This window comes from Artemia franciscana, chromosome 11 (genome assembly GCF_032884065.1).
Source record: "Artemia franciscana chromosome 11, ASM3288406v1, whole genome shotgun sequence".
Lineage (NCBI taxonomy): Eukaryota > Metazoa > Arthropoda > Branchiopoda > Anostraca > Artemiidae > Artemia > Artemia franciscana.
The window spans coordinates 32350457-32364562 of record NC_088873.1 but is presented as its reverse complement, the minus strand read 5'-3'; the positions used below and the strand labels follow the sequence as shown (position 1 = coordinate 32364562).

Sequence of the window (14106 nt, the reverse complement as noted above, 5' to 3'; positions counted from 1 at the left end):
CCATAAATCCTCAACTTATCTGTAATACTTCACCTAGGCCTGTTTACAGAGCCTAAAAGGAGTTAATGCTTAAAATGCTACCATGTGGCAATTTAATGGAGCCTCAATGTTACCTGGAAGAAGTCAATCCTTAGAATGATTCCAAATGGCAATTTAAGGTGATAATTATGCCTGGTTATGCCAGAAAACATGGAAATCTTTAAATTAAATAATAAGTTTTTCATTGATTTAACCTCCTTGCTAATAGATAGCCTACTACTCAGGGTGTCCTTTAATGTTGATCCCAAAATATGGTGATTTACTAACCTGGCTCAGATCCCTCTTTCTTTTGCAAAATCACTGTCCCACCTTCTTCCAAGCAAATAACTTGATATTCCATTACTTCATTCTTGTCCATATTTATTTTTTGTTGAATGAGATTTTTGTTGAAGAAGGCGAATTATGTACTTACTGCGCTAACCATTCTTTTGAGCACGGTAAGAAAATCACTTACTGCGGTTACTGCCGGCAGTAACTATTCTCGTTCCCAGCGGGTTGGGCAGTAACCATTTTCCCGCTAGGAACGGAAATAGTAACCATTCGGTTACTACAGTAAGTCCCAGGAACACACCCATTGAAATTACCGACTCACGTTCATCGCTTTCTTCTTTTAGAATTTGGATTCGGCAGCCCGATCTATCCTGAAGCTCACGAATCTTGGCGCCACCTCTTCCAATAATTCTGGCAACAAAGCTCGGGTCGATTTTAATTTTGTCACTTAACTCCGAGGAATCCTATAATAAATTTCGATAAAAATCAAGGATAATAGCATCTATGTACAGGCAAAAGGAGGGGGTGTTCCCATAAAATCAAGACAGGGGAAATATTCGCGACTAACGTAAAATTCAGCGATGACACGATAAATAAAAGTAGACTGAAATGTATGCAAAATTCAGGCATTCACGACGCATTCATAGCACACATGATACGTAAGGAGAGCATCCCAATATGACTGAATATTCAAAAGAACTTTTTTTAAACGAAATGTTCCAGGTCCTTATGATAGACTTTATGTAATATCAGTGACGGCTTCTTCAGCATCTAAATTGTAAAAAAAAAGAAAACAAAAATCTCCCCAAACGTTGGTTCTGTGCTGGCAGAACTTCTTTATGTTTGTTGAGTTTGAAGAAGCTTAATTATACAATGTGCAAGAGGCCACGTAAATGAAATGTAATATTTCCTTGAATTTGGCAATAAATAGAGAAATGAGAAACCAGTATTCATATTAAATTTATAATGATGTTTTCAAATAGAACCTGTTGCTAAAACACGAAAAACACCTCCGAAAAATCCCCGAGTACAGCAATCAAGAGCAGGAGGTAAATGTTAAGGTGGTACCAGTACTAATAAAGAGGGTTATTTCCTGACACATCTAAAAAAACATTGTTTTGTTATTTAATTCTTTTTTTATATCTAGTCTTGCTCGGAATTGGACAAACGTAATTCAATCTATTGTTGTATTTGTTATCTAAATACTATTCTTATTCCTCAATTTCTTCTAGTTTATGATGTTTTTTTTATGTTTTTGAGTACCCTTGATTTTCTTTCTTGCAGTTTTACCATATGTAGTTCTTTGGGTTTTATATTTTGAGGTTTCACTTTTTTGTAAGGATTCTTTTTTAAAGATATATTTTGTTTGCTCTGAGGAAAACTTGTGGAATCAGTAGCATGAAGTCCCTAGTCACAACTAGAGTTTCAAATATCGGCGATACACTTTTCTCCTGTCTGTTTTATTGACCTAAAGTCCACAGTTTTTTTTAAAATCATAATGGAACAGGTTTTTATAATCCATGTGTACCTAAAGTCCACCATATTTTTTTTTTTTTTTTTTAATATCTTAAGTAGAGTCCAATATACCAGTGATGCATTTGTCCGATTCATCACTTCAGACTTGAAGTGATGCAAGTCTCACTCGCTCAAACCCCTTTATTTTATGAAGTGTTCAACTTTTTCTGAGTTTTTTAATATTTATGTCATTTAAAAATCTGTTAGCTAAAGCACTGTTTCGTGCCTGAATACTAATACTTCATTTTTTAGAACCCTATCTCAGGAAACTGTAGGGGCTGTGGTTCAGCTAACAGATTGTACAAAAAATGTACAGGCAAGATATTACTGTATCTTATATTATTGTGTCTTATTTGTTAGCTACTGAACTAACAAAAATGTAATCTTAGTAGAAACAAGATTGCCAAAAGCTACGTGCGGTTTCGAGCAACATAACAATAAATATGGTGGTTACAACTGTGGATTAAACCCTAAGAATAATTTTAATAATAAAGAAAGGAAGTAGAAACAAACAGACAAATATAATTTTCACTAGTTCTTACCCCCAAAACAAAAACAACAGCAAAACCCTTATTAGAAAAGGAACTTAATAGTATACACATAAAATAATTTTTCTAGATCAAATCTAAAATTAGTGGCGTGGTAAAGGATCGAGTTCTCCTAGATCCATCCCAAAAATGTACGTGTAACAATTTGTCTTATTGCTAACTATTTAATAAAAAAATTTAATCTCAGCAGAAACAAGACTACCAAAAGCCACATGCAGTTCATAGCAACATAACAATAAATATGAAGGTTACAATTATGGATTAAACGTAGCATCTCGACAATAACTTTATTAATAAAGAAAGCACGTAGAAACAAACAGACAAATATAGTTTTCACTAGTTCTTACCCCCAAACAAAAACATCAACAAAACCCTCATTTTTTTCATGTCCGGTTCTCCTATATTTTTAATAAACAAAAAAGAGTGAACCCCATTATTACTTTCCACACCTTCACCTGAATATCTATTTAGTAATTTAGCGTAGAATAAAAAAAAAACACAATTTTACAGGTATTTTGCAACAATACAATAATAAATGTATCAGTTTTCACTTTTTTTTATAACTTATATCTTTGATATGAAGATATTTAGATTTTGTTTTCTTTTTTAAGTAAATACGGTGATATTTAGAAAACTTCAAACTAAAAATGAGACAAGTTATAAACAAAATGAAAACGAACTTATTTCGAAGGCATAAGACATCAGAAATACCAAAATCCATTATTGCCTTTAAATAAGAACAATAATTATTAGACCTAGCTCGTCTGCGGCTATTCAAAGGCGACATGACAGTTTCTTTAATAAACTGACTTATTTTCTATCTCCCTGAGCTGAGCATAACGAAAGAGACTGTCTGCTCTTTTTTTTATGACGTATCACTTTGATATGGAGATATTTAGAAAAAAAATTCTTTTTTCAAAATCTATCATTCATCCTCATTTCCTCTTTTTAAAATTATATGATAGTGAAGCTTTCAATATTACAAGACTTGGTGCATAATAGGAAAAGTACTTAAAAAATCCTCTCTTCAGAGAAAACGTGCCATTACAAACAATCAAAACCTAAATTGCAATTTTCCATTCTTGCCAGGCCTGGTAATTGTCTTCGATGTAACAGCTTTCGGATTGTCAAACTGAAGCTTTCCAGTTAAGATGAAATAGTCTACGCTTACCATTACGTTATGACTAGCAAAGGCAAATATTCCTTGAGATGCTCATACATGAGCAGCAATGTTCAACGTAAAGGTTTAGTACCCCCCTCACTCCTTAACTTTAGATACTCTATATCAGCTATGAGAAGAGAAGGACGAGAAACTTACCGCAATATTTAAATTTTACATATTTTTCTGCGCATCAAAAGGTTCAACAATCTCCATAATTAATCGCTTAGCTTCTTCAATATTGCTACCCGATATTGAGATTACCGAATCATGTTCATCACTTTCTTCCTTGAGAATTTGGATTCGACAGCCTGATTTATCCTGAAGCTCACAAATCTTGGCGCCACCTCTTCCAATAACTCTGGCAACAAAGGTCGCGTCGATTCTAATTTTTTCACTTGACCCCGAGGAGTCCTACAATAGATTTCCATAAAGACAAACAAATGCATAGCATCAATGTACAGGCGAAGAGAAGAGATGTTCCCACACCTATCTTTTCAGGGGAAATCTTTGCGACAAACGTAAAATTCAGTGATGACACAATAAATAAAAGTTGAGTGAAACGTATGTAAAATGCGGACATTCATGACGTATTCATAGCACCACCTATGATAAGTGAGGAGAATAACCGCTATGCCCTTTTCCCCTATATATTCGTTCAGACTGAAAATTCAAAGCAACTTTTAAAACGAAATGTTCAAGGTTATCATGACAGAATTTATGAAATATCAGCGACGGCTTCTTAAGCATCAAAATTATAAAAAAGATAAAATAAAAAAAATAATAAAAAAGAAAAAAAAATCACCCCATCTTTGGATTCTCCACTGACAGAACACCTTTATGTTATGGCGAATCTATTAGCTTTTCCCGCGCAAATTCTAAAAGTCATCTGAACAATCTTGTTATCGCCAATGCTGGCAACCAAGTGGCTGCTATGTTCCAGTTACAAAACTATCAGAAAACCCCAGTGTAGAAGTTTAAGTGCCTTTTTAATTTTTGTAGTTTGTGCATTGTTTACGGATCATCATCTGTTATCGGGAAACATACGGTCATTTTTCATGGGGGATTTTTCTACGGGAGGCGGGGATTACCTGGATGAATTTTCAAAGTAAATAAGCTTTTTTGGAAGAATTACCCTGAATTCTTCAACTCAATTCGATTTATTTATCTTTCTCCCTCTTTGCATGCACAATTTTACATATGGAGAGAATGTTACGGCGGAATTGTCCAGGGAAATTCTCAGCGGGAATCAAATTTTCTGGCAAGATTTTTCCTTGGAAAAATGTGGTTAAGCACAAGGATGCTGAAAGGTGACAACTCACTTCTTATTGCACAAAAATATTACTGACACTTATTTTAATACATCACTGCTACTCTCCCCCTGCTTCAAAACCAATAATTACCTTAAATTACCTTAAATCGCACTGGCCGGCGAATAAGGTTGGGTGAACATCCTGTAGATTCGCCGGTTGAGTGATGGAGGTGGAAGTGCGTTGTCTAGTTCCGTTGAGTAGATCCACTGGCCTCCCAGTGTAGTTTCCACTCCATCGCTGCCCAGTCTCGGTCAATTGCTTTTTTGAAGTTGTCAACAGTTTTGGACTGAACTGTTTCTTCACTAAGGGAATTCCACAGTGGAACAGCACGAGTTGAGAAGAAGTTGGAACGTTCTCTCCGTGAGCTTCTTTGTTGCTGGAGCTTCTTGGTGTGGCCCCGGGTGTGGCTAGAGAGCGACTTATTAAAAAGCCCTGGTGTGACACCATTCTCCAGCAGCTTGTGGGTCAGGATTGCATCTCCGCGTTTCCTCCTGTACGTCAGGGTTGGGAGCTTGAGTTTCTTGAGGCGTTCAGGGTACGAGAGGTTCTTACATTTGGTTGGTAGTTTTGTAGCCCTCCGCTGAACGCTCTCAAGGATCTTCTTGTCCACGACATAGTGGGGAACGGCAAGAGAGACTCCGTACTCAAGTTGCGGTCTGACCAGTCCTGTATATAGCTTCCTGATTGTCCTGGGAGATCTACTGGTGATATTACGTCTGATGAGACCAAGGGACCTGTTGCCTTTTGCAGCTAGGTATCTGCTGTGACTATGGAATTTCATTTTGTCATCAACAATGACCCCAAGGTCTCTTTCTTCGGTGACAGTTTCCAAAGTTATGAGCTTCCCAGTACGATCTGTCATTGTATATGTCTAGACTGTAAATATATAGACTGATAATAAAGGCATAGACTGTATATATCCGTGGTTACTAAGAAGCATTAGACAAGAAGTCCCAAAAAATCAATTAGTTTTCATCTGAAGGCTCAGTTAGGCTTAGAAAATTAGGGAACTGAAACGTTCACTTTTTGGAATCTTACCAAACGTTACCTTTGGTATCTTACTATATCTAGCACCCTTCAGAATTATCTTGTTAGACAAATTGATTCCCTTTGAAATAAAATTCTTCCCAAAATTTTTTCCCCATGGGACATTCCCCTAGACAATGTTCCCTCCCCCTGCAGAAAAAACCCACTAAGAGTGTCCGTGTATTTTTAGTAGCAAATAGTATCTGTAAGCAATGGACAAATTAAAAACTTGAGAAGGGCAATTAAACTTCTATAATGGGGTTCTCTGATCGTTTTGTAGTTAGGGAGGGAATGAAATACCTCAAAAGGTGTATTTTGATGCCAAAACAACCCAGCTCTCATTGAAGCTTCAGACAAATACATAATTAGTTCTAAGCGAGAGACGAGGGGAGGGTGGAGGTAAAAATTGATATACAACTCTCAAGGGCCGTAACCAATACTTTTTTGTTCAAGGGGGTTTATTTTTTCGGGTGGGAGGGGAACCTTTAAAAACTCATCAAAATGTAAAATTGATATTTAATCTCTTATGATTTTCGGGGATATTTCTTGTATGCGCTGCTATGACGGAAGTAAAGAGCAACATTAAACCTTAAAATGAGCATAATTTATTGTTTTTAAAGAAGACTGCCCCTTCCTTAAACACACCTCCCATTCATGGTCACAGAAATTTTGGAGGGTGTTCATTAGACCAGAAATTGAGAGTTCTAATTATTTTTATAAGTTGAAAGTGATTGGAACCAACCAGCCACAGGGGGAGGGGGAGATTATACAAAATAGTATTTTCCGAAGGGGGGGTAAAGGCCGGCTTCCAAAGGTTTAAGGGCTCTTATTGTACGTATTCAAAACCATTCAAAAGGGATGGGTACAACCAGGGCAACCCCCCATAGTACCTCAGCTGGGGTGGGGGCGGCTGCCCAATTCGATAAAATTTAACTTTGATTCAACTTTTCTGCTTATATTTCAGTATGGAGGGGGGTGCTTTATTTAACCAGGCATCACCAATCCTGGTAATCACCAACCTGGCTCCCAAAGGTCTATGGGTTCTTATTGTATCTATGAAAGTTCTTAAGCCGAACTGGCCAGCCATGACAACAAAGAGAGATAAAACTAACAAAAAAAACTCAAACGAGACTTCGGCTTGTCGAGAGAAAAGAGATGAAAGACTAGAATAACACGGATATTTCGCCTGTAGCTGAACTAGGCGTCCTCAGCACAAGATAAAAAGAAAAAAAAAACACTAAAATGAAACCACCACCAATAATAATAAATACAATTGTCGCTACTGATCCACGTAGGGAAAAGAAGCTATTAGAGTTACTTCAATGAGAACATCAAAGCAACTGAGGAAAAACTAAAAAAAAAAAATTGAAACTAAGTTAACCATTCTGTTGCGAAATAATCCTCTTGTTAGCTAATATTGAAGCAACTCTTTTTGGTCCAGTAGGTAATCTTGTCCCCTGGTGATTATGTCTAAGATTTTAATTCCCTTATTGACTATTGGTTCATTTTTCAAAAGACAATCATAAATTGGGTCAATATTTAAATTCCCCGTGTCTTTATTTATTGAAAGATTAGCAAACATATGTTTTTTAATTTCTATAGCCTCCCTCGCCCACTGAGAAAAACCCCTATCATTAGAAATAGCTGTGGCCTCATCAAATTGTACAAAATGTTCAGGATAAAAGAATGTATGTTCAGCCAGAGCCGAAACAAAAGTTTCAGGAGGCTTTCTTAATTGTAGGGTTTTTCTATTGAGTTGCGATGCTCAATAAATCTTTCAATAAATTGTTGGTGACTTCTACCAATATATAACTTTCCAGAAGAACATGGAATTTTATACACCCCACTAACTAAATATCCCCGGGTTAAATCCTTCCCAAAATTAAGGGAACTAGTTTAATTCTAGGTTAATATTAGCTAACAAGAGGATTATTTCGCAACAGAATAATTTACTTAGTTTCAATTTTCATAATTTTTCCTCAGTTGCTTTGATGTTCTCATTGAAGTAACTCTAATAGCTTCTTTTCTCTATTTGGATCAGTAGCGACAATTGTATATATTATTATTGGTGGTGGTTTCATTTTAGCGTTTTTTCTTTTTATCTTGTTCTGAAGATGCCTAGTTTAGATACAGGCGAAATATCCGCGTTATTTTAGTCTTTCATCTCTTTTCTCTCTACTGGCCAAAGTATCGTTTGAGGTTTTATAATGGGGTTCGACGATTCTAATTCTTTTTTTTTTACAGATAAGATTGGTCAAATCCAGCGTACTCTTACATATATAGAAAGAAGAGACTTGGGGGCCTTGGGGCTACATGAAATAAATTTATGTTTGTAAAAAAAAATAAAAAAAATTGTACACTTTTTACTGCAGTTTTAACAAAAAATCAGATTTTTGTCAACAAATTTCTAACAGAAAAGCTAAAAACTCGAAATTTTTTCAAGATGAAAATTTTTTATATGTATTAAAACAGAAAGCCCGTTTAATTCCGAACACATTGAGCTAAGGAAAGAAGTTTAAATTATTGTATCTGGGGGGTCTGCAACTTCTTTAGCGAGTGTACGCGATTATAGGAATTTTGTTTAGTAGCCTGCAACCTAGCGGGAAGTTGATTGATAAGCTAAGCAGAAGAAATTGATAAGCAGAAGATGAAAAAGAAAAGTGATTCAGGTAGGCCAAGATAAAAAAAAAAAAAAAAAAAAAAAAAAAAAAAAAAAAAAAAAAAAAAAAAAAAAAAAAAAAAAAAAAACAGTTACTTCAGGTTGATTCAACATGTGATTCTGATGCAAATACTGATTTGCTGATAGATGATAATGAAGAATATGACACAAATTTGGAAGATAAAAAAAATTTGAAAGAAATAGAATTTTTAAAAGCACTTTTGGTGTTGTAAAGTTGGCTGGCAAAAGGAGTGTAATTTTTTTTTTTTGCAGAAGTAAGAGACTTAATGAAAGTAATTTACAAAATTAAATATCACAAGAAACTAGGTGATACTGACTTCTTTAGATTTATAAGGACTGATGAAAAGGCATGTTACATTGACCAATCAGATTTAGTATTGGAACTTCCAGTTCTAGTGAAAAGCCGTGGGACTGCTTGTCAAATGGAACATCTGTGATTTGAAATTGATTTGTCAATATTTAATCTAGAATAGTTGATGCTTGCTGGAGAACAAGTAGTAAATAGGTTCCTGTTTGTTTTTGTACTTATTTATGAAAGTAGTCGAAATTACAACACAAAGTGGCCAAATGTACATGATCTATGCTGTACCTCTGACCAGTTGATGTATATTTTTTGATCTGTTTTTACTCTAAAAAAATAATGCAATGCATGTTCCAGAAATGAAATATGTTCCAAGAACAAAAGTTGGTTATGAATCTAATGTATCATTTCATAATGAGATACAGTTTTTTTTTAAAAATGGCCAAAGCTGCAACACTATCTACGCCCCACCTCCCACCGGCTCGTCTCAGATATAGCTAAGATGATTTCATTTTTGTGTTTAACCTAATGACAATGACATCCATGTTTGATTTCATCAAGTTTGCTTTCTGGCGGCAGTTCTTGGAAATACTTGAAATAGCGATGCAATTCATTCATGCTGAACGAGACTGTGACTGGGAGTCTCATTTGACAGCAACTACTCGGATGTTGTCATATTTGACGGCGGCTGACCATCCTCAGTATACAAGATGTCTCATACAGTACCTATCAGACATACGAAGTTTACCACAAACCTTTCGTGATGTACACAGGAAGTTCATGAAAGGATACTTCGCAGTGAAGAGAACGCACACCAGGTTCACTGCCACCTGGTCCGATCAGATACTGGAATGTACAATGAACAAGGATGCAAAGACGACAGCCGGAATAATAGGAGAACAAATGGATGAGAGACAGACAGAAGCTTGGATTCTTACCTTACCGATTTCCGCTGCCATCAGCAATGGTTTCCTGCAAGTAGTCAACGTATCTACAGAGACATTGAAACATCACGAAGACAATCAGTCGACGACGACGCGATTACAACTTTCGCAAGATAGAGTTCGAGACATTTTCACTACATGTGGCAATCCGTTCAGCAGAGCGGATTTCGACCTAGTGAATTTTATGACGTCAGAAGTTGTGGACGATCAGAGGATTGTTTCTGATATTACTTGCGTAGCCACAAAAGAAAAAGAGGTGGTTGAGGACTTTCTGTGCAGCAGGAAAGACGATGTGAAAAAGGTTGCACTCTGAACTTTCCCTTCAGAGAGAAAAAAACTTCTTGAAATTTGCATATCAAATTTCAGCTCTGAAGTAACAGCATTGAAGAGAATCATTACTGCTTAGTTGAGCTATGGCGAAGAAAAGGAGAAAGCAGTTGCAAAGATCTTCACAAAAGAGATTCTTCCTTTCCCTCCATCCATTTTTGAATATCTTCCGCAACAATGAACCAAGACATCTTCTGGCTGGAAAATGAGGACGGGGAACAAAGCTGTGCTGTTGAACTGGCTAAGAAAAAAAAGGAGGACTTGCAGCTTGGCTGGCGACTTTGAAATCCAAAGAAACAAAATCAGCTACATTACACATCATTGGCCAAATGTCCAAGATAAGGTCGTACCGGCCTGCCAGATTTGGAACAATCAAACCCTTCACGGAACTATTGCTTCTATCGTTGCTGAATGATCTTCCAGTGGGTATTCCTAAAGTCCACATTGTCGCAGATCGGTACGACGGGCTGTTTGGGAAGCTCACGGACACCGGGGAGTCGATATCCTTAAAATCAGCATTTCAGACTCCGACGAGGGAAAGGGAAAAAACCTCTAGGTTTCCGCTCTTAGCACGATTGAAGAATGGGATGCCGTACTTGCAAGCTCAGTGTCTAAAAGCCGGCCCCTCAAAATTTTGTATGAAACCTGGGAGCAGATGGGTGATCAGCTTCCAAACGCACTCAAACCTTTTCTCTCAGGTGGGTTTAAGGAGAGATTCAAAGTGTCTCTGGCCAAGCGTGGCTGCAGTCCACCTTTACCAGAACAATGTGACTATGAGGAATGCTTGTCCTCCAGCCACGAAGAGGCTGACCAACGCCTTATGACACATGCCAAGTACGCTAGCCGTTACGCTTGTAGCATCATCGCTGTGCATGCCAACGACGCAGACATGACAGTAGCCTGTGTTCATTTTTTTGAAGAGCTTCAAGCTGAAGGAGAGAGCGAACTTTTCTTGAAGTTCCCGACTTACATTATCCTAGTACACGAGCTGGCGGAAGGAGTCCGCTTGTCCAAAGAGGAGCAGATTATGTTACCGTTCGTGCACTGTCTGTCAGGGTGTGACACAACGAACTTTTTGTTCGATGTCGGGAAAGCTTCTTTCTTAAACACCGCGGCGTCTCCAACTTTTGCCTTAAAAATGGTGTCTGTGATGGAGCGGATCAAGGATGCAGAAGGGAAGCTTTCAGTCGACGCGTTTAAAGAAGTTTACGACTTATCAAAATCCCTGGTCATTGAAATGTACAGTAAACAGGCCGGATTCAATTCACTGGTCAGTGTAAGGGCTTACATTTGATGCAAGAAACAAGATGTGAGAAGATTGCCACCTTCTAACGACACCTTCGAGCCATGCATACAAAGAGCCATATTCGCTTCATGGATAATCTTGTCGACAGTAGAGGCTCGGCCGAGCATTCCAGATCCACTCCTCCATGGATGGAAGATGTTTGAAGGGGGAGTAGATGCGGTCTTCTCAAGCTGTAAAGAAGCATCAAGCCTGGAAGCTTACTGCAGATGCAAAAGTGGAAGATACAGGAAAGACTGTAGCTGCTCAAAAATAAAAGGATGCTGCAACTTATGCTCCTGCCGCGGAACGAGGAGGGCACGCAGGGAGTCTGACCTTGCCCCATCTGAATTCTCGGGAGAAGAAAATGAGGAATATTTTTTAAAGTTTTATTGGATACCTTTTAGTTTTAACTACAACAGGTCCCTAACCGGTTACTATTACCCAATTTTTCGGGCAGGCCGAGTAAGACAACTCCAGTGCGCCGACTGAATCCATCTGTGAAGCAGAATTCTTTCATGTAGTAAATAGCTCAGTCGTATCAGTGGCAAATCACGTCCCAAAAAGGTAATTGCAGACGCCTTAGTACACCAGAAAACATATTCGTCCATTCCAAAAAAAAAACACTTTTTTTTAGTCAACATTTTTTTAACCTATTTTTAAGGAAAAGTTAAAAATTTTAGACATTTAGGAAGTTTGAAGTATTCCTACCCTTTGGCGAAAAAAAGAATATGTCCCTTTTCACGATACGGCTAGCGATCATTTCAGTGACACTACAAAAAAAATCGCAGGTCTTTTAAAATAAAAAATAGTTTATATTTTTTTAAGCTCATATTGTACGGAATTGAATGAACTTTCTTTTCGAATATGAAAAAAAGTTTGTTACTTTGAAGAAATTTCGAGTTTTTAGCCTTTCTTTGAGATATTTGTCGACCTTTTGATAATCCGAACTAACATAACGTGTTTTGATTTAGTTCAACACTCCCCTTGGTAAAGTTCAAACATACATATCTATCTCAATAAAATATGGTATATGTAAAAAATGAACGAATTGGTTAGCTTACAGCCCTTGCCCTGAGAATAGTGGGGAAGTTGACATCCCCAAAGACACAGTTACTGGACCTTGCATTAGTTAGTTAATCATTCGATTATCTTGCTAAGTTTTGGTAGAGAACAACAGATAGGGGAATGGCCAACAGATATGTAGAGTACCTCCTTAGGAGGCACAGACCAAGAAGGACCTTGTCCCTGGGGGTCCATAATAGAAACTGGGGCACCCTCCCCTGGGGTCATAAATACAGGTGGAGGAGGAAGAAGGCCCCTCAAATGTACACTCAACAGAGCACACTGGTGTGTCCACACGTTACATGAGTTACATACCTTCTCCCAGTAATGGGTTAAAGTGCATGGTGATGCAGAACACCACCGTGGGAGGATCCTCTAAAGGAGGACAACTGTGGCAGGGCGTAAGATCCAGATTTATGGACAACGGCCTTTGTAAAGGGCTGCCTCGACCCTTTCGGGGTGCCTGCAAGACTGGGAAACTTGCGGTCAACTTTTCCCACTTGAGGAGTGGCGCTCCTTGAGGAAATTATAGCCTAGTAAACAACACAGCACTCGCACGGGATTCTGATTATTGGATTTTTTTGTGCTTGGTTTGTTTTGATGAGCGTTTTCGGGCTGAAAAATCTCATCCTAGCTAATTTACCTACTATGGGTTGCCTCCCCGTAGTAGAATAATATTTATAGGTATGAATATATAATGAGTCGGAGGTAATAGGCTTGGGACTGTCTGTGCAGGATTACGACTGTTGTTGATAGAAGAGCATCGTCAAGTGCTGAAAACCATGTTGTGACCAAGATGGGCCCAGGATTGCACAAAGCCTCCAACTTACTGGAGGTCCCAGGGACTTCTTGCTGTCCGGTTCTAAGCCGCCGGCTTAAGCGCTTCGGTGTAGACTTGAGAAGATATGTTGGTCCCCGTCCTGCACTGGTATCCAATCATTGCTTTTCCTGAGGCCAAAATAATTTCAAAGATTTAAAGAACATGAAAATTGAAACTTGGAATGTTACGACGTTAAAAAATTACTATCGCATCGACATTTTGACTGACGAATTCAGACGGTTTGAACTGGATTTATTAGGACTTTCAGAAACTCATGTCTCAGGAGTAGGAAGCATGAAACTAGGTGACATAGAATTTGTTTACTCAGGTAGGACGGATGGACTACATACACAGGGAGTAGGGCTCATGATGAATAAGGAAGCTGCAAAGTCTTGTTTAGGCTGGGAAGGTATTGATAATAGAATACTAATTGCTCATTTTATGACTAAGAAGTTCAGGGTATCAATTATAGTAGTATATGCCCCTGTTGAACCAACTGATGGAGATACTAGTGACTCAGATGAATTTTACTTACAGTTACAGGAGCAAATAGACAGGGTACCAGGTAGAAATATGGTGTTTTGGCTAGGAGATTTTAATGCCCAGGTTGGTAGAAATAGGGATATATGGTATCCTAGCCTAGGTAAATTTGGTGTAGGAAAAGAAAACAGTAATGGCTATAGACTTTTGCAATTTTGTAGGTATAACAACCTAGTTATAACCAATACGGTTTTTGATCACAAAATGACCCATAAGTTGACATGGTATTCATGTGATGGTAAGACAGCAAACCTTATTGATTCTGTTATTGTAAACC

The 14106-nt window shown here is 37.8% G+C and overlaps 1 protein-coding gene across 2 annotated transcripts in view; it reads right to left on the bottom strand.

Annotated features, from left to right (window-relative positions):
- Positions 1-622: 622 nt before the first annotated feature.
- LOC136033103 (far upstream element-binding protein 1-like) overlaps positions 623-14106 on the bottom strand; it is a 56603-nt gene continuing 43119 nt past the window's right edge. Inside the window, exons 6-7 of one of the 2 annotated variants that reach the window (XR_010618851.1) lie at positions 3691-3945; positions 623-773 (exon numbers count right to left, since the gene is read on the bottom strand). Coding sequence is in view for 1 of the 2 variants with exons in the window: in XM_065713723.1 (XP_065569795.1) it covers positions 754-773 (20 nt within the window). In the remaining variant the exon portion in view is untranslated. The remainder of the gene's footprint in view (positions 774-3690; positions 3946-14106) is intronic. The other variant, XM_065713723.1, reaches the window with a different exon arrangement.